General features: G+C 41.6%; 1 protein-coding gene across 1 annotated transcript in view; it reads left to right on the top strand.

The window, feature by feature from the left end:
• The window catches only part of ACBD6 (acyl-CoA binding domain containing 6), an 87,169-nt gene that overhangs the window by 42,236 nt on the left and 21,410 nt on the right, over window positions 1-23,523 (top strand). The window contains exon 6 of the mRNA XM_030495454.1: window positions 948-1,037. Coding sequence (XP_030351314.1) covers window positions 948-1,037 — 90 coding nt within the window. The remainder of the gene's footprint in view (window positions 1-947; window positions 1,038-23,523) is intronic.

The raw sequence follows: 23,523 nt of genomic DNA, 5'->3' as shown, positions 1-23,523 counted from the left end.
AAACACAGGTCGATCTGGCAGTGTCACAGCTGGGGGGATGATTTCCTGCTTATCTGCAGGGTGATTTCCAAGGAATCCCCTATAAGCATGACACACTTGCTGTTCTAGCTCGGAATCAGAGAGGCACCCATGAACCCAACCCCAAAAGCTTGGCTTCGCTTCTTCCATAGCCCTTTCTGAGGCCAGCTGGGTTTTCAGATGTGTGTGTCAGCCCTCAGGCAGGTCCTAAGCTGCTTCCTGTGTCCTTGACAGGCAGGAAGATCTGAACTTCCATTGCATGCCCTCCTGTGGCGGCAGAGACACGCAGTGAGACTTCAGTTGCGCAGAGACTTGTAGAAAGGGGATGGGAAGAAAACTGCAGAGGTTTGGGGGGGGGGGGGCTGGAAGCATGGATGCAGCAGCCCATATTGCAGAGCCGGAAACGGGGCAGTCGTGGGTGATGCCTGCTCAGATGCCCAGTTTTAATCTTCTGTTGAAGCAGAGGCAGGGCTGTGAGTTAAGTGTTTTCGGCCTGCCAAAGGAATGAGCTTTTGGGCACTTGATGTTCAGGTGACTTAGGCAGCATTGAAAATGTTATCCTTACAGTGTCAGTCATTGCTCCCAGAAAAGTCACAAGTGTCAAAATCCCAAATCTACATAGGAAAACAAGTCATTTTGTCATGGCTTCTGCTTTTCATGCTTTGCTGCTTCCTCCCCCCCCCTTTTTTTTTTATGCTGGCTTGTGGGTTTGATGCCAAATTAATGAAAATTTGAACAATGTGTCACTTTTAACGCTTCTATCATTATTCTGTAAGTCCAAATGAGGAGCAATAATATGTTACATACTAATACTAGTGTAGCTTTTTTAAAAAAAGTCTATTAATTTTGTTATTGGTACTCAATAGCAAGACTGTGATTCTCTGTGCTTTTTTTGGCTGACTTTGTTAATTTTTTCCTGGATGTTGCAGGGTCGGGCTCTGCTCCACTGGGCATGTGACAGGGGACACAAGGAGCTGGTTTCAGTCCTGTTGCAACACACTGCTGACGTTAACAGCCAGGTAAGAAAGGAATAAGAAGCTTAATTTGATCAATGTGTTATGTAACCACCTGACCAAATGTTTCGCATGAAATGGAATTCTCCCAAAACTCCATAGCAAGTTCTTTCAGGGTACTTATCACAGAGAAGAGCATACAAAAAGGTAACCTCGGAAGAATAACAGAATTTGATTGCACAAAGTGCATAGTAATAAGGGGCCTTTTTCCATTCCTGCTGACACTTCTCCCTGCAGTAAAATTGTTTGATCACCTTGGCAGTGGCTTCCAATGTGACTTGTGGTACTGATGGCAAGAGGGATTTCCTGCGCATGAGGCGTTTGATAGCTTCCTACAGAAAGTGCATTTTCCAGTGTATTTTTTATAACATTACACTCTCAGCAGAACTTAGTAAACTAATGGAAAGAGAATACCACTTTGCCTAGCAAAAAAGCATGTGATAAGTGCCTGGTTTTGGCAGAACATGCCACAGAAGGAGGTGATGCTTCATGTCACAACGTCGTGGGCATATGACAGCTACAGTAGGATCTCAGTACTGACTGAGGGCAAAGTCAAACCATTTCCATGCTCACATACCTACCTCACCCCCTTGGGGGTCACTGTTTGTAGCACAGTTTGGCTTAACATAAAGCAGCTTTTTAGCCACTACGCTTTGCAGCCCATGTGTCTGAGTTTGACTAGAAGCAGTTTTATGGTACCTTAATAGACCAGGCTGTGAACTGCATTGTGCTTTGCAAGTGGTTCATTCCAGCCAGCCAGCTTGAATCTGCCTGTGCTTATGAGTCAATGTTCCTAGTTTTGTCAGCTTGTTGTAATTAAGGGTTGACCTGTGTAAATGAGATTGTGTTTGGAAATAATTGTCCAACATATTTCCATTGAATTATGATTGACTGCTTCTTACCAGTGTGGCACTTAATGGCTTTGCTCTCCTGCCCAGTTTGGACATAGATACACCTCTGCTGCTCTTACCAGTGAGATCTTAGGCAGCCTTGTGATATATGCTTCAGGAATTTGTAAGAGGTGAACCTTAAGCACAGTTGCAATCTGAAGGCTTGTCAGCAGACCTGTAGTGTTCACATGCTAGAAATAGCTGTGCTGGTATTTAGCACACATGGAGTTGTTGTAAAAAAAGTCTTTCTTGCCCTTGCCTTGTATTAGGAAGCGTGGCTTCACAATAGCTAGGGAGAGACATATCTTCATGCTTAGATGTTGGGGGGTTTAAGTTGTAATGGATTTTATAGGAGTTTTTCCTTATACTGAAGAGGGGCAGTGGAGCCAGTACAAATGGTGAGCTTTACATGCCTCACTGTCCAGACCGGATTGTTGCCTTTCACTTGGAGCTAGTGAGTCATGTGTCGGATACATATGGGAATAGCTTTGCATTGAAATCGGGGTGCAGTGAAGTCAGACACCTGCCAGTCCCCTTTGCCCTGCCAGCCTGGGAGATGGTTCTGTTTGGGATGCTGTACCACTGCAACAGTCTGAAAAGTCACTCCTCTTCGACGCTCGTCTCATTTCTTTGGAGGTGAAGTCTGACTCGTAGAAGAAAAGGCTGAAGGGAGAGTCATCTTATTTTTCCTTGAGTATTAATTTTCTGTTAAATTCTTATCTCTTTTTTTCTTTTTGATCTATTGCACATTTTCTAACCAGATGATTTTTGATCAGTAACAAAAGGTTAATAATAGCCATAAAAAGAAAATCAATCTTTGATTTTTATTTTTTTTCCCCTCACCAAGGTAATAAAGGAGAATTTTTAGCAAGGTCTCTGTTTGCACGTAGGTATGTTCCCAGAGAAAGCAGACACATTTTTATTCTCAGTCATATATAAATTGCAATAACATTTCAAGACTTTGTGACCTAATGTTTATTTCTCTTTTTTATTTTGACCTTTACCCTGTAAGAACTCATCCAAAGCAAGAGCAGAAGGAATTTTAAGAGCAACCAGAAGAAAAAGGGAGAGGGAAAAACCCTGGCTTCTTAACAGGCCATAAACAGCACAGTGCCTGCTATTATACATTACCAAATGCACTATCAGTTAATGTGTAGGCTATAAAGAACAGTGGGTTAAGTGTAAGGGAATCTCTGGCGACTTGAATCAGTGGCACTATTATTTCAGAGCCATGTGCTCTCAGTAGAGGTTCCCTTCACAGACTGCAGGCAACACCTCTGCCAGAGCTCAGCGCATACAAGCAGCCTCTGCCATTTCCACCCACTGCTGAGCTCTTCAGGTGTTTTTCTGTCTTATTCAATTTTGCAGCAGTACCTACATGCAGGCACTGTAAGAGATAAAGAATGAATTTGGGATTATGTGGGTTGTGAGCAGGTAGTGAAGGAGAAAAATGCTATAAACCAATTTTTTTTTTTAAATTTCCTGTGTTTTTACTATGCTTCTTAAAAGTTAGGCAAACAGCACGACAGATTTATGTTCTCTTCCATTACCTTTTTAATAAATGCTCTTCCATCTTGGCTCTCTTGGAGTGTGCTAAAGGATTTAGCTGCCCTAAGCAGACTATGACAGTGGTGCTCTGCTAGGTGACCTGGAGCAAAGCATACCAGTTCACTGTGCCTGTAGATGTGCCTTACTCACTTTTTGCTTCTTTGGTTTCGTTATCTTTGTACTATCTATTGTCAAAGAACTAGGAGTCTCTAGATCAAGAGGCTCTGCAAGAGTCAACTTACTGCTCGTTGTTGATAAACGGACAGCTTGGAAGCAGGAGGAGAGGTTGCATAGCGCTCCTCACTCATGTAGCATGCTCGAAACCGCTTTAATTGTGGGAATAACCACATACTGCAGTGTGGACTGCAGTGGTCCAGCGGCTGTGCTTTTTGTTTTAAACAGTGGTACTGCAGTTTCAAAAGGGTGGTTCACTAATGTCAGTGAAAAGCTACAGCCATTGAGTTCTCTGATTGTTCATAATTAACTCTAATAGCACATTTGAAAAGAGGTGGTAAGTGATTGCCATGGGCAAGGGGATACAGAAAGGCAACAGGCTGCTCTACTTTGTTGAAAAGGGGCATTTGTGTAATTGAATTACCTAAATCTTCAGAGCCAGAGGCCATTTCGAAGTGGGTGGTGGTATGGTATTTTGGAGCTCTGCTGGAAATATCCAGAGCTTGGGGCTCAGTCTGAAAACAGCCTCCTTCCACTGGAACGGTTTGCCTAAAATGTAGGCTTCTAATTGGAAAGGAAGGGGAATATATTCATAACATAGCAGTTCTGAAGGAGCTCAGCAACATGATTGTAATACCTATTTCTAGTTTTAAAATATGTGAAGAGGTTGATAAGTTTTACTTGCAGAGGATGAGCAACAAAGGAAAACCTTTTTCCCCTACAGGGAGAGATATTCCTTGCAGTGTTCTCTCTGGCCTTGGAAAGATTTTCTGGGGAGGCACTGGATGCAAGTTGTGCAGGACTGCATCCCAGCTTTGCACTTCCCTGCAGCTGTGCCATGGCATCCTCAGCATTCCCCGTGCCAGGAGCAGCAAGCTGGCCTGGTTGGAGAATTTATTTGTCCTCATTTGTATCTGGTGGTGCAGTGCCAGTGTGGAGGAGACAGCAGAACTCGGCTCTGCTCCTGGATGCTCAACAAGCTTTCAAGGGGGTTCCTTTAGTGTATTTAGGGGAAGCTTATGCACAGTGTACTGATTACACACTGTTAGGTGGAAGAGTGCTCTTGGGGCAGGGTCTGTCTGGTCACCTCTTCCTGCAAGAGCAAGGCAAGTAAGGCCACTTGAAAAGGAGGATTTTGTCCTCTGGTGCAAAAGTCCCACGTGATTGCTTGTCCTATGCAGGGAGCATGGCAGGTATACAAATTATTAGTGCTGTTTTAAGAAAGATGAAGGGCATCACGGTTTAGTAATTGTCCAATGAGAGAGAAAAGGACAAATAAACATCAAAACAGAAGACCATAGACTCTTCTCCTGGACTTGCTGTGGCTGCACCTTGTTTCATTTGTGAGTACTCTACTCCAAAATAATAATCTGTGTGTTCAGGGTGTGCCCTTGGGAATGCATGGGAAACTGTCCTGCAGTGGTTGCCACTGAAAAAGCTTTTCAAGTCTGTCCAGCCACGTGAACAAGTCTTCAAATAAATATTGTTAGTTTTAAGTGGAACTATATCTCTTGACACAGGATAGATAACTGAGAGCTCTGTACATATCTATGTAGTAGAATAGATGAGTTAAATTTGTATCTAAATATTATTTTATGATTTTTAAAATACATTATTGTACAGTTCTGTTAATCAGCTTGTCAATGCTATGCTAACAATCTGTGTATGCTAAAACTGTGCGATAATTATGACAAGGATGAAAAAGGCTATAACTTCAGTTTTTATTTGCTGACCTTTGACTTTCCTAGTAAAGGTGCAAATCACTGTACTGAGATTTTCAACCGCTTGTCAGCAAGTTCTCAAGGGTCACCCATGGACCCTCAGGGGTTTGACAAGGAAACTTGAAAAGGAAAGCTGAAACCCATCAGGTTAGAAAATCTGTTGCTAGTATATGCAGATTTTATTTTATTTATATACACCAGTAATTTCAGTGAAAAGCACCTAGTGTCTGTGCTATCTGCAGAGAAAGTTGGTTGCTTTTGGTGCTAATGTATCTGTATCTTGTACCAATTCATGCAAGGCTGCACAGCTGTGTGAAGTCATGCTTGGTGGAGTGTGATTTTGAGTTAGCTGGGTTTTTTTTTTTCTTTCTTTTTTTCTAAAAGACATCTAGAGTAGCAGGAAGAATGTGGTTGCCTCCCCAGCTTGTGTTTTTTCCTAGTCCCCTGCAGCACATCTCTAGCAGACAGCCACTTTCCTCTTCTCTATTTGCATGCTAACACACTTGTGAGTCAGAGGGCTTCTGGAGATGGGGACATGAAGTAGCCTTTCCCTTATAATACCTTCACTCACATCCTCATAGGGGGGAAAAAAAAAAAAAAGAAAAAAAATCTTTTCAAATGAAGACAATACAAACATAATAAATGGCAGGGAGGGTTCATCTCCCTCATGACTCAATCCTTCTCAAACAACATTATTATTGACTGGCCTATTGGTTGCCAAAAAGGAAAATCAATTGTACTAGAAGTAGTTGCTGGGCCACAGATCATGGTCCTAACCCAGGAGACAGGTTGATTTTTATCAACTATCCAAAGACTAATTTCCACCATTAGCTAAAAATGAAGTAGAAATTATGGATATGTCGAAGATTGCTAAGATTGGTGATCTGTTGGTCTTGTTTTATTTATATGGTTTTTCTGTTTTCCTGCCTGACTCTAAAAGAATTGTGTCTATATAGAATAAAAAGCAAGGAAAAAGAAGAAGCAAGGAAAAGTCAGGGCTGCTTGCCTGCTTTTTTCTTTTCAGTATTGTTCATTTTGATTTCACAGCAAGAATACAAACTGCTTCAGTCTTTGCATGGGCCTCGTGTTGGAGTCATTGCATAGACATTTAAAAATGAACCTGGTCTCAGCAAACACACATCCCTTTCCTGCCTCTCGCAGCATGACCAGATATAGGTCATACCCTCATTTTTCTGTATCTGTAGGGAAATGTTGCAGCAGTGTGGGCATCTTGACTGTTCAGACCAAGGACCAAAGGTCCAAGGCTGTATCTACACAGCTTTCCCACTCCTCAGTGAGTATGTTGTGTGTGTCCATGCAGCCTGCCACCTCTGCTGCAAGCTGATCAGCACAAACACACTTGTAGGTAGGATGCCAGCTCCCAAAGTACTCTGCTATTATGACCATTCTCTGAACCTGGCTGAGATTAAAAAGGAAAATGTCTGAGCCTTGTGCCCTTGCAGCTAATGTCCCTAGTATAAATTTTCCCTAAATATACTAAAAGCTTGGCTCATAAAGCCAGAAGGGATCCTGTCCCGGATCTGATGATTGCTGCAGAGGGTTTGGCGTAGTTATGCTCGCAGTAAGCAAAGGATGTTGCAGGTACTGCTGGATTGACCATTGCTGCAGTAGGAAGGTAGAGTGGCAAATAGATGGAGACAGTGTTTAAATGAAGATGAAAAGCAAAGCAATGAGAGCAGAATTATTAACCGTTATAGTTTTCTTCCTTCCTTATACCGACCCCCTGCAATCCCTGTCTCAGTATTTCTGTAGTCAGCTTTGCCAGGCAGATCTCAGAAGACTGCAGGCTCATACCCCTTCAGTCTTGACGTTGTTGCCAATGGGTGTGAAAGCCATTAGCCAAAAGAAAGGAGAGATCTGCTTAGTGACAGAGGGTAGCTTTCTACATTAAAGCATTGACATGGTGCCAGTCACACAGTTATTAGAAGTGGCACAGCTCCATGTCTCTCCTGTGGGTCTCTCTGTGGAATGTAGATTGGCAGCAGGTTGAATGTTAAATGGTCACCACTCAGCAGATGCTGATTTTACCTACTGGAGAAAAGTCCCTTTCAGCAGAAACATTTGCAAAATATTTGCAGCTCTGAATATGTGCTGGGAGATGCAGAGGTTTATCCCCAGTTTACTCTCCAGCTTCTGAAGACACCTTAAGCCTCATCAATATAAACTGTAGGTTGTACAGATGATACTTCCTTCTGCTTGCACAGGCTGGGCTTTTTTTGCATTGTTTCTTCCCATCTTCCAGCTTGACATGTACAGTCTTTGTTTCTTCTGCTCCCTGTAGACATATGAATCATTGCTTCATTGCTGGTGCAGCAAAGCAGTTGGCACCCTTGCTCAGGCAGTATGCGTGCAGCATTGCCTGCAAAGCAGGCTCACCAGCCGAGAAAGCAACTGCAGGCTTCTGTGATGTTCCAGCAGTGATTTCAGGGTCTGCACAGTCCTTTCAACCACTACATGCAAAAACAGCGTTTGAAAAGAAAAATACAAGGGCTGGTCCTGAAAAAACAGGCAATGGCCACTGCTGCTTTACCCTCATGGTCTAAAGCTGCTTTAAGGATGATCAAAATGCAGGATTTAAAGCTGGGGACTGAGAACAGCAGCACATGTTAATGGGTTGCTGTGAGAGTGCATGGCTTGTGGGCATCGCTTTGTACTGAGGGCTGCGTTGTACAGAGGGATGCACTTTCCGTGGACTCTGCTGGTGCAGGGGGAATGCAGTCTGGCAGTAGGCATATAGTTTTAGCTCAGCATCAGGGAGCCTTGTGCCTGTTTCCATCACACCTACTTTGTGGTATAATGGCTGCAATCTCTGCCAATGCTCAAAGTACGCAGAGGCCAGCATCAGTGAGCTTTGAGGTCAGTGCAGATGGCACCATGGTGCTGCATATGTTCTGCTGCAGAGAAGAAACAGGTATTTTACTCCCTGCTGTCTTTATATGTCTTTGCAGAGGCAGGAAAGAGCCTTAGCTTGAATGCCTCCCGGTGAGTATATAGGATGGCCCCATGTCACTTTGTCTCTTTGAAATAAGCATGTGTTAAAACACCTGTAATTCGTGAAGTCATTGTTGAAAATGCTTTAGCCCCTCATTAAGGTGTTTGGTTAACTTCACAAACAGGATACCTCTGGCAGTCGAGCTGGTTTTTCAGGTGAATGCATCACCATAGGAATGATCTCTAATCACCATAGGAATGGTCTCTAGCCTTGCTTCATTTCCTATGGACTTCGTGTCACCTCTCCCTATCAGAGGAACTGCCTTTGCTAATCGATCAGCCACTCGTTGCTCAGGAGACATGGTTCCTAGGTTCCCAGAAAATCTTTTTTTTTTTTGCATTCAGCCTCTTGGAAAAGCTTTCCCTGTTTTGAAGGAGTTAAATTCTGCCACTCACCTTCTCCTTGAGGACTTTTCAATATGAGCAAGTCTGGGTTTACTTTCCAAATGGTATTTTGTATTCATCTGTTGTCACCAGTTGTCTCTTCCAGTTTGCTCTAAAAAACAAAACTAAAAAAACCCACACACACCAAAACCCAACAAAAAAACAGTTCTGAGTGCATCACTGGGGCATCTTGAATTTGCAGGCTTTGGGGCATCTTGAATTTGCAGGCTTTGGTGCAAAGTACTTTTGGTAGTTTTCCTAAATAAGATTGTTCTAGCACTTTAGATATCAGGGAAATAACTCTTTATGCTTATTTTGTTTAGATTTTAGATAAGATTTTGTTATGATCATAGCCGTTTCTTGGTTCCATGAATTTTAAGTGGCAAAACAGCACTTGAAATGGCAAAGCTAATTTAGGAGGTTCCTGTCTCCCAACTTGTACCTCTTACTTCTGCATGCCTGAGAATACCTGTCAGTGCAGAAGTCTTTCTAACTCAGTATCATGTCTCCAGCGGCAGAGAAGAGTGAATGCATAGGGGACAGAGTAGGGTAAGCATACAGTGATAATTTCATATATTTTCGCAGAGTCTGTGGGTTGGAGGCTTCCTGAACCGTTGGTATTATCTTTGTGCTCCTGGGTTTTTGTTTGATAAATTTCTTTCATCCCTCTTTGGATTTCCAACCTTTTATGCCAGCGGGAGTTCTGTAGTTTAACTGTGCATTTGCTTTGCACTTGCCACGATCATTTCATGTGAGAACCCATCGTTCTTGTGTAATGAGAAACCGTAATTGTTCCCCCAGTTACCTTCTCTGTCCTGCTTTTGACTTTATTGGCCTCCTTGATTCCCCTTGATCACTTCTTTGTCAGACTGAGGAGTTTAATCTATTTAATCCTACCCTATTTGGAAGCTTACCCATTTGGTAACTTTGTTCCTTGTCATTCTTTGAATCATTTCTAGTTCTTCCTTATTTCCTTTCAGATGAAGGGAGTAGCACTTCTCTTAGTGCCCAAGCTGTAAGTGCAATATGAGGTTTAATGAAGCAATATAAGAATGTTTTCTTATTTCCTCTCTCTTTTTTCCCCCACCCACCCACCCAAGTGGTTCCTTCTTGTTTGCCTTTTATTAACTACCATTGAGTACTGAACTGGTGTTATAATAAAGCTGTCTATAATAACTCATGATCTGTTCCTGCAGAGGTAATAGCTAGTTCAGATAGTTCAGAGCGCATTGCTGTGGATTTAGACTAAAGATTGTTTTTTAACATGCGCATTACTTGGAGTTTATGAGCACAGAATTCCATCTGCATTTTTTTCATCCTGTCACTCTGAGATCCTTTTGTAGCATCTTAAAGTCAGTTTTTGTCTTAACAGGCTTGGATGCTTCACTCTCAAGCCTGCTTACCCTGTTCCTTTCTGTGGGTTGAACAACCCAAGCTCTTGCCAGATCCCTCAGACTCCAGTGATCACTGGCAATTGTGCAAGCTGGTTGTTTATTCTTGTTCAACCTTTACTTTTGTAATCTGTTATCAAGCAGTGCAAAGGCTTTTCCTATTTCTCTGTGACAGTATCATTTAATAGCCTTTGGTGAGAGAATTTATCAAAAGTCTTTTGGAAATCTGTGTGAACAGGCATCCCGGCTGGTGTGAAGGATAGCAGAAGTCTTGGTGGTCCATTCTCCCTCTGTTTTTCACAGAGAGACTGCTCAATTGCTCTCTTTTGCAACAAAACAAGTAAATCCCATCCTGGAGTAACCTTCTGGTTTATGTAGCAGACCTGTCCCAACTTAGATATCCCATGTTGTAATGGGTCTTCTGTCATCTTACAAGGCTCAGCTTGGCTGGAATAAATTACCCTGTCCTCTGAAGGTTTTCTTGCAAAATGAAGGCGTGAACTTACATGAAGGTGGGAAGTGCACTGAAGTTGTCTGCCGCATTTGTTCTTGGGTTAGGAGTTGGCTGTCTGCAAGCTGGGCATCAGTGTTGGAAGAATTGGTAAACTTCCATCATCTAAACCTGCTTCTGCTGTTCCAGCCAATTAAACATTAAAATGAGCATGACAAATAAGTGTTCATTTATGGGTCAATAACTCTGTAGTATGTCTGTGACATGGCTGGCCGAGACAATCCATTTCAGTACAGTCCTGGGCAACCCGACATCTTCAAGTATGTAATTGCTTTTATAGGGAAAGAGAAGTAATAAGGATAATGTAGCTATCAGGCCCCGACTCACTAGTTCAGAAACTTCCCCTTGCCAATCAAATGTCTTTGGTATTCAACCCATTTTTGGCTCATTCCAAAGGCATTGTTGTGATGTCAGAAAACACCCTGATGGATATATGCATTTTCTCCAGTGTTAGATATTACCTTCTAGAAGATGCTTGGTGTTGTCCACCAGCCAGTTAACTATCTGTATAAAGAGCCCTCAGTGCATGCTTTATAGCAATAGACAGGGTTGCCTTGTCCCTTTCTTTTCCTTTCCCCTCCCCCTCCCCTATTATATATATATTTCCTCAGCACTATTAGATTATTAAATGCTTAATGACTATTCCATTCCTGCTAACTATACTTTTGATGAGCTGCAGTAATAAAACTTTGTAACAGCAAAGTGTGTGTCTGGTTCCTTTATAGGAAGGGCACATTTGGGGAGCTGAAGTAATGGGGGATAAAACTCAATTAATGAATAGAAATAAAAAGAAGTAAATGAGGTAATCAAACTCAGAGAAATTAGTATTGGCAGGTTCTGAATGATGCTCTTGGATGAACAATCTTTCAAAATCCTTCCTTGTATGCTGCTGCTGTCTCTTTATTTATTATTAAAATAACACGATCCATGAGGCGCCCGGGGTGACTCCCAGCCTAGCTAATTCTAATTAATCCAGTCAGGGAGAGCAGCAGGGTAAGTGGAGCAGTCTATCGGATTGAAATTCATAACTTAATTGAGGTCAAAGTCCTGGGTTGGGAGAACAAAAGTCTTTCGCTGGGACCAGGCAGATCAATAGCAATAAATATCTGGCTTGGATGCAAGTAGCTTATAGTGACGGATTATCTGACACTGGCCAGAGGTCTTGGTCTTGTTCAGGGCAAAGTCCGATGGCATGTACAGTGTAGGGTGACTTCTGTCGGTGTTCCCTCCAAAACTCTGAAGAACCTGTAAAGGGCTCATGGGAGCCACAGAAGAAGGATGCCCATAAAGAAGTCCATGTGAGTCATGCTGAAATTTGGATTTGGTTTCTCATGGTATGGGTGTCTCACCAGTGGCACAAGGGCATGTGTCACATTAGTGCTGATGGAGGTTGGAAGAAGTTGCTCAGGCTTACAGGAACTTGGAGCTAAATCATAGCTTGTCCAGAGAAAGACCTTTAGAACTGGGGGAAACTGAGCAGTAGATTGATGGGCTTTATGCCAAGTCTGTATTTATAGTATGTTTACATAAGAGGAGGGAGGAAGGTTGGAAGAGGGAAGTGTAAATAATCATTAAGGTAGATTTGTAGTGTGAGAGAAGCCAGCGGAGGCAGATGTGGTCTTGCCTGTTCTGCAGAAAAGCAGTCGGTGTCTCTGCTCTGACCTCCAAAGTCTTCTGTTTGTGGGGGTTTGTATGTGCTAGCAATGGCTGATTTCCGAAGCCCTTACCCAACCACAGCATGACTTGACTACAACACTGATCCCTTAACTCCAAAGGTGGGGAAGAAACTGGAGGTCCTAGCATGAGACTCGTGGCATTGAAGTGTATGCACAGCATCCCCTAGGAGTGGGTACTGAAGTATTCGTCGATACTAGCAACTGATGAAGCTTCTCTGAACTTTTAAATAAGTTGGTGCTTCAAGTGGAGTTCAATATTAAAATGCAGTCTTCACCCAGTCTGTTATTAATGCAATGTTTATGCAGATTTGACTGTTCTGCTCGTATCGTCTTTGCAGAGGACAAATACCACTGTGGTCAGCATTCAATACATCGCTGAGGGATGTTGTTCTGCCAATGTACTTCAACACAGCTTGAAATAGAGATGGAAACTGTAGCTTGGATGCAGCCAGTGACTTAGTTTGACATACCTGCTCCTCCCATTAACACTGCAAAAGTCTAAAGCTTCTGTTAATGTCCGTCTTGTCAAAAATGTTCAGAAGATCTCTTTGGCTCCCCTGTTCAAGTTTAGAGGTCTAGGTCAAACACCTTGTCAGGTCAGCTTTCAGGTTTTAATCTAATGAGCAACTGTTGATATTTGTCTGTGTATAAATAGTTGCTGTACTCTCACACCCTTTTGAAACTGTCTCTGAAAAACACCTCGTTTTCCACTGCAGGACATTTGCTTCACATGGGCAGAATGTAGTTAACAAGGCAGCAGTTCAGTACATATTTATACTTGATATTATTATATACTACTTGCTATTACACTATATATTACTTTCCTCATTCATGTCCCATTCACAGCACAACCTCAGCCTCCTCCTCTTAAGTTGGTGCGTTCATTCTCCAGACTTTTATTGCATCATTTGTGCACTCCTGCTGCATGCCTGCCCAGCTGGGACAAGGAGCAAAACGGAGTCCCTGAGGCTGTTAAACACGATTGCAAACAAAAGTGCATTGGCAGCTGTCATTTCCCTGTTATTAGAGGGGGGTTGAGTAATTTATTTAGCATGCATATAAAAACTTAACAGAAAAATCCAGACATACCACAATGCTGAACAATTCACCACTTAACAGTAAAAACGTTGTCGTGAGCAACGTGTCTTGAATGTACAGAACTTTGAGATGGATATTTCCATTTAGCTTGCATTATGGCTCTGCTAAGGCTTAGGAGAAAAAATTTTAAAGATGACTACTACCATTTTTTTCCTCTTCATAGAGACACACCTGTGATGCAGACCTGCTGTTTGAAATTTTCAGAACTTGCAATTGTTACACTTTCAAGTGCTTTTGCTAAACTTCAGGCTCCTCCCATCTGGTAGTGGTGGTAGGCTAGTTTTATTTATAAGTGAGAGAAGTTGCTTTTTGTTTTTCAGCTGAGAGGAATAACAGGATCTGTCTGTTCAGAGCTGGGTTATCCACAGTTCTGTATGTTATTTAAAAACATAGTGGTAGATGTCCAGGTCTGTAGAATCCCTCTTGATTCGATGAGGAAATTTCCTTTATGTCTATTTTCAGAATCAAGTTCAGGTTTCTAATTCTCCATTTTTGCTACAGAATCCCAGTGTGACCTTGAACAAGTCACTTGATTTCTTTCTATCTTGGTTTCCCATTTGGGAAATGGTGGGGCAAATAATCGTTTTTTATCTTATGGATGTAACAAGATTATAAAAATATGGTAGTTCTAAGATCCTTAGAAAACTGATCAAATTAAATTAAACAGATCTTGCAGTCCATATAAAATGAGATGAAACAAGCATGAAACTATTAGTGAAAGAAATGTTTCTTTATCTTCTACAAATAAAAATGCAAAGTGATTAAGTGGGTCTTTTCTAGCTATTAGCAATAACAGCTCTAGCCAGCTGACTTCTGTCACCCTTGAAAATTAATTTGCGGGGTACAGTCTTGAATTTAGTATTCTTACAATAAATACCTCTAAAAATGTTGTCACCTTCTCTGATGCATGATGTTACTGCTGTGATAGTATGGCAATTACTCGCCCTACAGATGAGAACTGGCTGCTGTAAATGAGATGCTCTTTCACACAATTGTTTGCAAATTTATTTTAATTGATTTTGGTTTTTCCCCTGTGATATTTCCTTCCTTTAGTGTACATGCAGCAGTCGTTTTGTGAGGCAAGGGAAAGGAATGGGAATGGCCTAAAGGTTATTCTTACCCAGAACTGTTTTGGAGGTCTGGTTCATAGGATGCACATGCCCCTATCAGCTGTGGCTGTGCAGCAGAGCCATGGAGAGGGGTGGCACAGAGATGGAGCCAAGTGGCTGGAGATGGCTGTACCTCCAGGCAACTTCTCTGCTGCACACTGGGGAAAACCCCATGCATCCCTGCTGCTGACAGCGAGGCTGAGCACAGTTAGTGATGAGCTTTGTTTGTGTGTGAGATGTTGAAAGAGAGGAGGAAAGCACCAGCTCTATCTATAAGCATTTTCTTTCCCTGGCTTGGTGATCAGATGAGAAATGTCTCCCTTTCAGTATGGCCTTGAAAGCAAGATAGCGATTAATGAACAATACAGTAAAGAAGGAGTTCTGACTGGTTGACTTTCTCCAACACAGAAGGAAGACGAGTGAAGTATTTCAGAAAGCAATAGGCTGGAATATGCTGCAGAGAAACCTTGACATGTGCTTGGACTCAGCACGTGTCCAGGCCTGGTTACCTGTGTGCAGGAAATTCCAATTTACTGTTTTCTTCTTCCTTTTTTTTTTCTGTACCTCAGGTTATAATCACAATCAGACTGTGCAGATGGAATCTGAGTCAGAAGCCAGGTCTGCAAAAGCCACCTGGTTACCTTCTCTGTAATGGCCTATTCCTGCTGCTATTGTTAGGATATTTTCAAGCGGTGCTCACAGATTACATGGTAATGTGGCTTCTGAAGTGGTATGAAATTGAGCATTGCACTTTAAATTCCAGTGGTCAAACTCAGAAGAGATTTGTAAAGTTATGGCTCAGCAATTGCAAATGATCAATTTTTCATAGCTTAATAACTAAGTGCTTGTTTTCTGAATGACGGGAAGTGATCATATGCAGCCTTACTTCCAGTCCTAATTGCAAAGTAGAAGAGGTTAATTTAAACCTTGAAGACAGTTTCAATCTGGATGTTGCACAGCAGCAGAAAAACTCAAAGCTATGGTGACTTTAAATCATTAATTTTACTTCTCAGATGGAAAAGTTAAGCACAGATACGGTCGCTTTGCACTCAGCTGGTAAGAAACAACATGCTAAAGCCATGGGAGCCCAGTCACTTGGGATAAACCACAATCTAAAGACAGCTTATAAATGTGTACTGTGTCTAAAATTAAAGATGATGTAAACTATTCATTTATACCTGTTTTAAGTCATTGGGGTTTTCTTTTTTGCCTATCAGCTCAAGTGTTTCTCTTGCAGGCATATACGTTATCATATGAAACAGCTCTCTGAATTTACGTGAGAATAACTACAAAATCATAGAGAAGGTGTTATATTCTGTTTTGCCTGGGGAAAGAAAAGCCCAACTTAAGTAGAAAAGAAAATCTTTTCAAGCTTTTAAAACATTTGCTAAACTACAAGTTTTCACTGCCTGTGACCAGCAACTGTGACTGCAGTGCCTTTCCATACACCAAGCAAGGCAGATTTATAAACTAGCACATAGATAATAGCAGGTTTAATTTTGCCCTCAGCTCTTCTACCTTATTTTGTGTGTTGTAGCTAGTAAAAATGTCAGTCATCAAGCAAAGAGATCATCTTGGCATCAGTTGCAGTGTAACAGGTAGCACGAATGGAAAGGTTGAGTGAATGGAAGTAAGAGAACAAAACAGAGATCAGCAGAAAAATGGTGTTCTTGGCTCTTCACTTCCCCAAGCAATGCCAGACAGCGGTGACACAGAGAGTCATGGCAGAAGTAGTCTGAGGATTTAAAGGATGGTAAGGTGTCATTACTGAGGACTTCTAATGAAGGATAAACATGTGAATTCCCTGCTTGTCAATGGGACTTTATTGCCATGTATCTTAGGGCTGAATGTGTCCCTTTCTGTGATCATTTAAGAAAAACAAACCTGCCAGTGCTATATTTTATCAAGTCCATTGGGAGATAAATTCAACGATGGGGAAGAAATGGGAGACTTTTCATAGAGAAAAAGAGAAAATTGCTCAGTTTGCATAGGAATGTATCACAGCTGTACCCAGTGCAAGAAGTGTTTCCTCCTGGTATAGGGTGGTTTAAAAACATAGTCATCCAGCTGCAAAATTGTTTCTGATTTAAGCAGACAGTAGCACTGTATTTCTGGATGGATGATGCTTTCAACCTTGTGTCCAGATACTGAAAACATCTGGTACAGTGCTGGTCTTCAGGATGTAATCTTCCACTTAAGCACAGGAGTTTGCTGTTTGTAAACTCAGAATATCTGAGCAATATTCCCTAACTGGAGAATTGTCCATCTAGATTTGCCAACCACAACCCATGTTGTTTGATGTAACTGCTTGTTAGCTCCTATGGTAGCATTTCCTGCACCATCAGATAGCATATGAAGAGCTTGGAGCTTTTCAATCATCATTTTCTCTTTGAGACACTTAGTTTGTATAGCTGGTGCTATACTTCAGTGAGTCAGCTGTGTGTCCTGTGAAATCTGGAATTGTAGCTAGTCACAGATGGCCCAAGAGATCAGAAAATACGTGTAAGATTATGTTGGGGGTGTCTGGTGTGCTTTTAGCAACACTCCAAGTACAAGCAGATTAGTGGTTCCTTTACCGTGTTTCCTTTCGGTGTGTTAGGAAAGATTGCTGCGGCTCTGGAGAAGTAACAAGGTAGAAAAAAAGGAGGGTTTTGCCATATTCTGTTGGCTAAACAAATTCTTTTGAAAATGTGAGTTCTAGTTATTGTTGCTGCCACCAACTTTATGTCCTACATTAACCCTGAGGAGTTATATTTGAGATGAGGTGCAATATCGGGACATACCGCCATTGCTGCAGTGTCTTGGCCAGGTATGGTTTTTCCTATTGTCTTCCATTCTGGCAAGATCCTTTTTGCTTCTTCTCTTTCTAAAATACTCAGCCAGTTTTCACCTCCATTTCACTTGCGTGTCCCTCATAGCTACTGAGCAGCTAAGCTACAGATCTACAAAACGTTAAGTGGCTAACACCTGATCAGGCCTTCTGCTGTCAGTGTCTGTTGGAATGAGGTGCCTAGGTATCCCCAGGAATTAATCCTTTTGTTTTCCTTTTCTGAACATCCTAATTATCTGATATCCACAGCTTCAGCATCTGGTATTTTTGCACTCAGTTACTGGGCATTGCTCCATTCTGCTGTGGCCAGTATCACAGAATTATAAGCAACAAGGTGCATTGCCTTCCCTTGTGCACTCTCTTTGATAAGAGGGAAATGCAATAAATGTCTGATCTTTAGCACTAAGGGGTTTGTTTCACTGAAAAAAGAAATACTTAGCAATGTTTTAGTATAAGATACAGCATGTTTCAAAGAGGCATCAGTTAAACCTGCCTTATCTGCGATAGCCAACAAGTGGATCTTTCAGATGTCTGAGTGTTCCCTGGAGGTTCATATCATTAATATCTGCTGTATGACAAGGTGGCTGTGCTGATGCCAGTTTTTTTTTTATCCCAGCCGGCATGATTAATTTTTCTTTCCTTTCTTAATATCTCTGAGCCAGATGCTTCTAAATGTCCTCATAGGGGTGTACTGCTGTTCTTAACTGCTCCTCCTTCCCCACCACCCCTTTCCAACTAATTTGTATAGTGGCTCCAGAGATGCATTTTATAAAGTCACAAAAAGCAAAACTTTGGAAGCCTCCTAAGGGTGATGGACTTGACATGTGCAAATCTGGCCTCCTGATGTTCCTAGTGGGTTTGAAAGCCTAGTGCCAGGTAGTCTGCCAATAACATTTCCCATTTCAGAGTGTGCTTATTTGCCTAGCACTTTACAAATTATATCCATGAAGAACTGCTGAAATGCAAGTGTTTCTGGTGGGGAGAATGACAGTGGGTTGTTGAACTGACGTTTTGGAGAAAGCAAAGGGAAATTTGGCCTGAGGAAAACGAGACAGACTTGTATTATTTATGGAAAGTGCTGTGGATCTTTAAGCACTGATTTAGTTTAAAGGCTTCAAAACATCATGGTACTGATAACAGCCTTTATTCTGCAAACAGAAATTAATTCTCCTTCAGAGCTCTTATTCCAAAGTGCGGCTTTGGAATTTTGGAGTTTTACCAGCTCAGAGAGCAGAAGACCTTAGCAGGCTCTACAGAAAATGGCTTGTTTCCAAGGTGTTTGTACTTTTACCATATCTATCCACCAGTTTCCTTCAGAGAACAGATTTGTGGGTCTTCTGTATTTATCCCCAGTTGTTTTCAGTCATTAGTGCAATTCACCTGCATCACAGGGGAATTTTCCCAGAGGAAGCAAACCCAGAAACAGAACAGTTAGTAATAAATAGATGAGGATTTATGTGCTTATTTTTGTATATGTTAACACTGTATGTGAGAGGTAGATCACTGGATTTAATGAAAAAAGTCTTAAATTAAGAAACGCTAGAAAACAGTGTTTCTTCATTTCTTAACAGGGCAGGCTAAAATCTCCTTACATGTATTATGTTCTCTTGTGAGCTTTTTGCAATGTAACAGTGAGAAAAGGTATGATCTAAAGCAATGGACTTGCTGGTGAAAACAGAGCTGTAATTAGGGGAATCAAGTCTACACTTTCAGTCTTTTTTTTTTTTGTCAGAAGATGAGGGTACTAGGAATATCCTCAGAGTAAAGATACTCTCAAGAGTATCCTAAGAGAAGAGCAGGAGGACTTTTACAGCATTCTTTTCTTTAATAGATAGTTGATCATTTAGCTGTGTATCAGGCAGCCTCAGACAGCAGGCAGCCCTTTAGCCCACAGCAGCATGGGAATTAAGTTAAAATTAACCTGAGTTTGGAAAACAACTAGTACCACTTTATTTGTCCATTTAATTGAATTATATGATGCTGTGTAAGTATGCTGACCCACAGATGTAAATTGCTCCACTCTACCCATTTCCCTCCTTAATTCTTTCATGCTAATGGAGCTGGTGGGCATGTTGACTGCACAGAGAGAGAGAGGAAAAAAGGCTGGAAATAAAAGGGACCGTTCCAGCCCCATGCAAACCTTCCCCTTCAGTGAAATGCTTCTGTGTCACAGCTGCACTAACTGCACTGTGATCTTTGTTGCCATTAAGCTGATTATATCCGCTGAAGGATTCATCCAACTAATCCCGCAATGCTGCAACTGGTGGCTTTATTTTTAAGGACAATTTTTTATTTTTACTTTTTTCCTAAGAAATAAAAGTCAGTTTGGGTTCACTGGACACTCAAAATGGGTCAGACTGTTAGAGAAACTCACTTTTTTACATTTGGTTGGTTAATACAAGAAAATAGGACACGTTAATGGGTTCCGTGTATTAATGGATGCACTCAGTTTGGGTGAGGTCTGTGCACGAATTAGGGCTCGGCAGCATGTGGCATAACTTTGGGTGGATGTGCTGTGAAGCTGCTATGCTTTCACTATACCTTTGGCACTGCATCATGGAGGGTTTTGCCTGTGGGGGCATACTATACAGGCATACAGTGACTCTAACGAGAGAGATTCTGACAGGTTGGATTGATTTAATTGATTTAATAATCAATTTAAATCTAGTTCTTGGTTATTTTTCTAAGGAAAGGTTGATTTTCATCGGTTAGTAGCCATTAAAAATATGTTCATTTGCAGCTAAATATAGCCTTTATAGTAAATGTCGTTCTTTTTGCTAATCAGATAGACAATGTCTTTCAATGTTTACTTAATTACGTAGCTTAGTCTAGTTTATTCACATTCTTAATCTTTACATTTGAATCAGGCTGGAAAACAGTAAATGAAAAATTATTTTCTGTTAGATTATTAGTTCTCTTGTTAGAAATAATCTTGTTAGATTATTTCTCTTGTGCCTGACTACATTGAATGGAAATTAGAATTTAATTAAGAAAAAAAATCCTTTCAAGGAAATTTTCAAACACTTCTGAAAAAGAAATTAAAATCATAAATAGGATGGGTTTGGTTTTGGAAGAGGAAAAAATAAATAGCATTTTATTTGTATTCATGAATAAAACCCTACTTAAAGGAAATGCCTGGCACATTCAGGTAGTCAACTTTCCTGCTCAAATTCTGTTAACAAAAAATCAAGGATTTGAGGAGCAAAATGAATGAGCAACTAGAGAAAGATGAGGACCAAATATAGGTTTTAGTTCTGTCATTAAGCATTCAGTGTTGATTCAGAAAGTTTTATCCTCTTTTCTCATGTTGTTTGTTGTCTGCCCTGAGACTTTGGGCTTGACTCTGGCTGCCTGGGCAGCACACTTCCCATGTTCCAGGCAAACCGAGAGTGGAAAGAACATACCGTGTGTTCAGTGACATAGAGAAGCGTGTGTAATCATAGTCATGATTTTCCTGCAGGGTTCCGCAGTATGCTTTGAACTTCATGTCTTCTAAAAGCTATTCACTCAGACGTAGTGTGTAGTTATCACTCAGATGCTTTTTTTGCAGTGCTCCCATGCTACAGACAGGGCTATCATGTACAAAAGCATATGGTCATTCTTTCAATTCCTCAGGATTTTAAAGCTAGTAGATCTGTTGCCTCATACTTAATTTTTATCCATTAGTAGACCAAAGCTGGTCTAATACCTCAAAAGAATGGTTACAGGAGTTTAGAGTGACTTACCTAATCAGTAGTTTGACTTTCTAACAACAGTAGGCATCAGATGTGTGCTGCTTGAAAACATGCATCATTTTTCATTTAACTGGAGTGATTTTATGGAATTGTATTCTATTAAGCCATCGCTTGAGTTGCCCTAACTTCAGATATATTAGGGAAATAGTTTTTATTTTAGCAGGAAAAAAGCCCCACATTGAATTCCATCCCTCCTAGGCAGTGATTGTAACTAACATTACTTTTTGTCCTCAACATAAAAAGGACATGGAGCTGTTGGAGCGAGTCTGGAGGAGGGCCACAAGGGTGATAAGAGGGCTGGAGCGCCTCCCGTATGAAGACAGGCTGAGAGAGTTGGGGCTGTTCAGCCTGGAGAAGAGAAGACTGCGTGGAGACCTCATAGCAGCCTTCCAATATCTGAAGGAGGTCTATAAGGGTGCTGGGGAGGCACTCTTCGTTAGGGACTGTAGTGGTAGGACAAGGGGTAATGGCTTCAAACTTAAACAGGGGAAGTTTAGATTGGATATAAGGAAGAAGTTCTTTACAGTGAGGGTGGTGAGGCACTGGAATGGGTTGCCCAGGGAGATCGTGGATGCTCCATCCCTGGTGGTGTTCAAGGCCAGGTTGGATGACAGAGCCTTGGGCAACATGGTTTAGTGCAAGATGTCCCTGCCCATGGCAGGGGGCTTGGAACTATATGATCTTAAGGTCCTTTCCAACCCTTACTATTCTATGATTCTATGAAACAGAATTGTTTCACAATTGCATACAACTTTGCATATAAGCTTTAAGGTCCCATTAAAACTGGTGTAAAAATTACATTAATTCCTTTTGGACTTTTGTATTTAGCACTTAATTGTTTAATTGACCAAGCCTTGTAAAGCTGCCAGCAAGCAGTCCTCAGTAAAAGTGGAAGAAGACTAAAGATAACCATCCAGAAGACCTGTGCCAGCGTGCCAACCCAGTTGTGGTGGGTCTCCTTTGCAGCTGGGAGAGTCTCAGTTCACAGCTTATAGTTTTCAACTTTTGGTTCCTCGTTATTTTTTCTTCTGATATTACTAAATGAAGGCAAAATGTAGTCATAGTGAAGACAGATCTTACAAGTAGAGGGAAGTCTTACTGTGGAAAAGGACAGCATGTCCTAATAGTCACAGCATAGTGCTGGGAGCTCAACATCCTGAAACTAATCCTGGCTGTGGACTATGTTCCTTGTTTGACCTTGAGTAAGTCAGACAGTGGGTTTTTTTGTGTGTCTCAGTTTCTGTGACTAACATGGGAATACTATGTGCATATATCCCTGGGTCTTGCCTAGATTAATAAATCAATATTTGTAAAGTAAGCCTTGATAAATGCTAACTGTATTAATACATGTACTTGAACCTTGTGCAGAACTTTGGGAAGGCGCCTGCATTTCTGCTGTGTGAGTGGCTAGGGTATGTCAGGGCCCTGCGCCCGGGGTGGTCAGCAGCAAGAGAGACCGGTTTGGGTCGTTTTCTTCATCCCAAGGGACTGCCTGTAGCACATATCTGCAAGAAGGTCTTGAATACAACTTTTCCACTTAACATGCTCCTCCATCACCCACTGTCAGCAATGAGATTAAATTCTGTGCGACTGCAGAGGACGTTGCATGATTAAAATCCTCTTTTAGAAATTAATATGTACCATCGCTCTATAGTACTGTGCCTCTTCTTGGAGAAGGGTATTGTCTCCTGAGCACTCAAGGTGTGAAAAGCCACCATGTGAGGCTATCTATCTTTGAATTTTATGCTGTTGCACAGTTGCTCTGATGACAGCTACAACTGCATAAAATCATGGGGACTTTGGGACTTCTCCCTTTACAGGGTCACAGAGACAGGGGGTAGGTATGGCAGAACAAGCAATAAGATAGCAAAAGGAGTGTTTAAACTAGAAGTCCTGCTTGCAGCAGAAAAGGTTTCCTGAAGGGGAAGGATGGTCAAAGTCCGTATTCTCCTATTCTCCTTAGGGAGCATCTCCTATAACTGGGTATTCTGGGGGGGAAAAAAAGCAACCAACCAACCAACCAAACTCCAACGCTTTGCCCCCAGATATTGCACAGAACTATTCCTTACCTTACTGCCTGTGTCAGCCCAGAGAAATACAGTAATCAGTGCATTTGCATTTCCAAATTCAGTCTTCATTAGGCATCGGACATTGATGCAGCCCACAAATGGGCTTTACTTGCATAAACTTTGTATGCTCTTGGTAGATTTAGGCACACAGGGCTGCTGTGTTTGTTACAAACTTGAACTTCTTGAGTTGTCATCTCCATTCTGCTTTAAGTGCTGGGTGGCTTTGTGGTATGACCAGGAGGTGCAGTAGGGTGAGTTATCCTGGGTAGATTGACAGTTTTCTGGATGAGCTTTTCTGGAAGCAGCTGATATTTGAATATCCATGTTTAATACAGCTAGCAGGCT

Source organism: Strigops habroptila, chromosome 8 (genome assembly GCF_004027225.2).
Source record: "Strigops habroptila isolate Jane chromosome 8, bStrHab1.2.pri, whole genome shotgun sequence".
Lineage (NCBI taxonomy): Eukaryota > Metazoa > Chordata > Aves > Psittaciformes > Psittacidae > Strigops > Strigops habroptila.
Note: the sequence above shows the minus strand (reverse complement) of the source record. Positions and strands in the feature narration are given on the sequence as shown.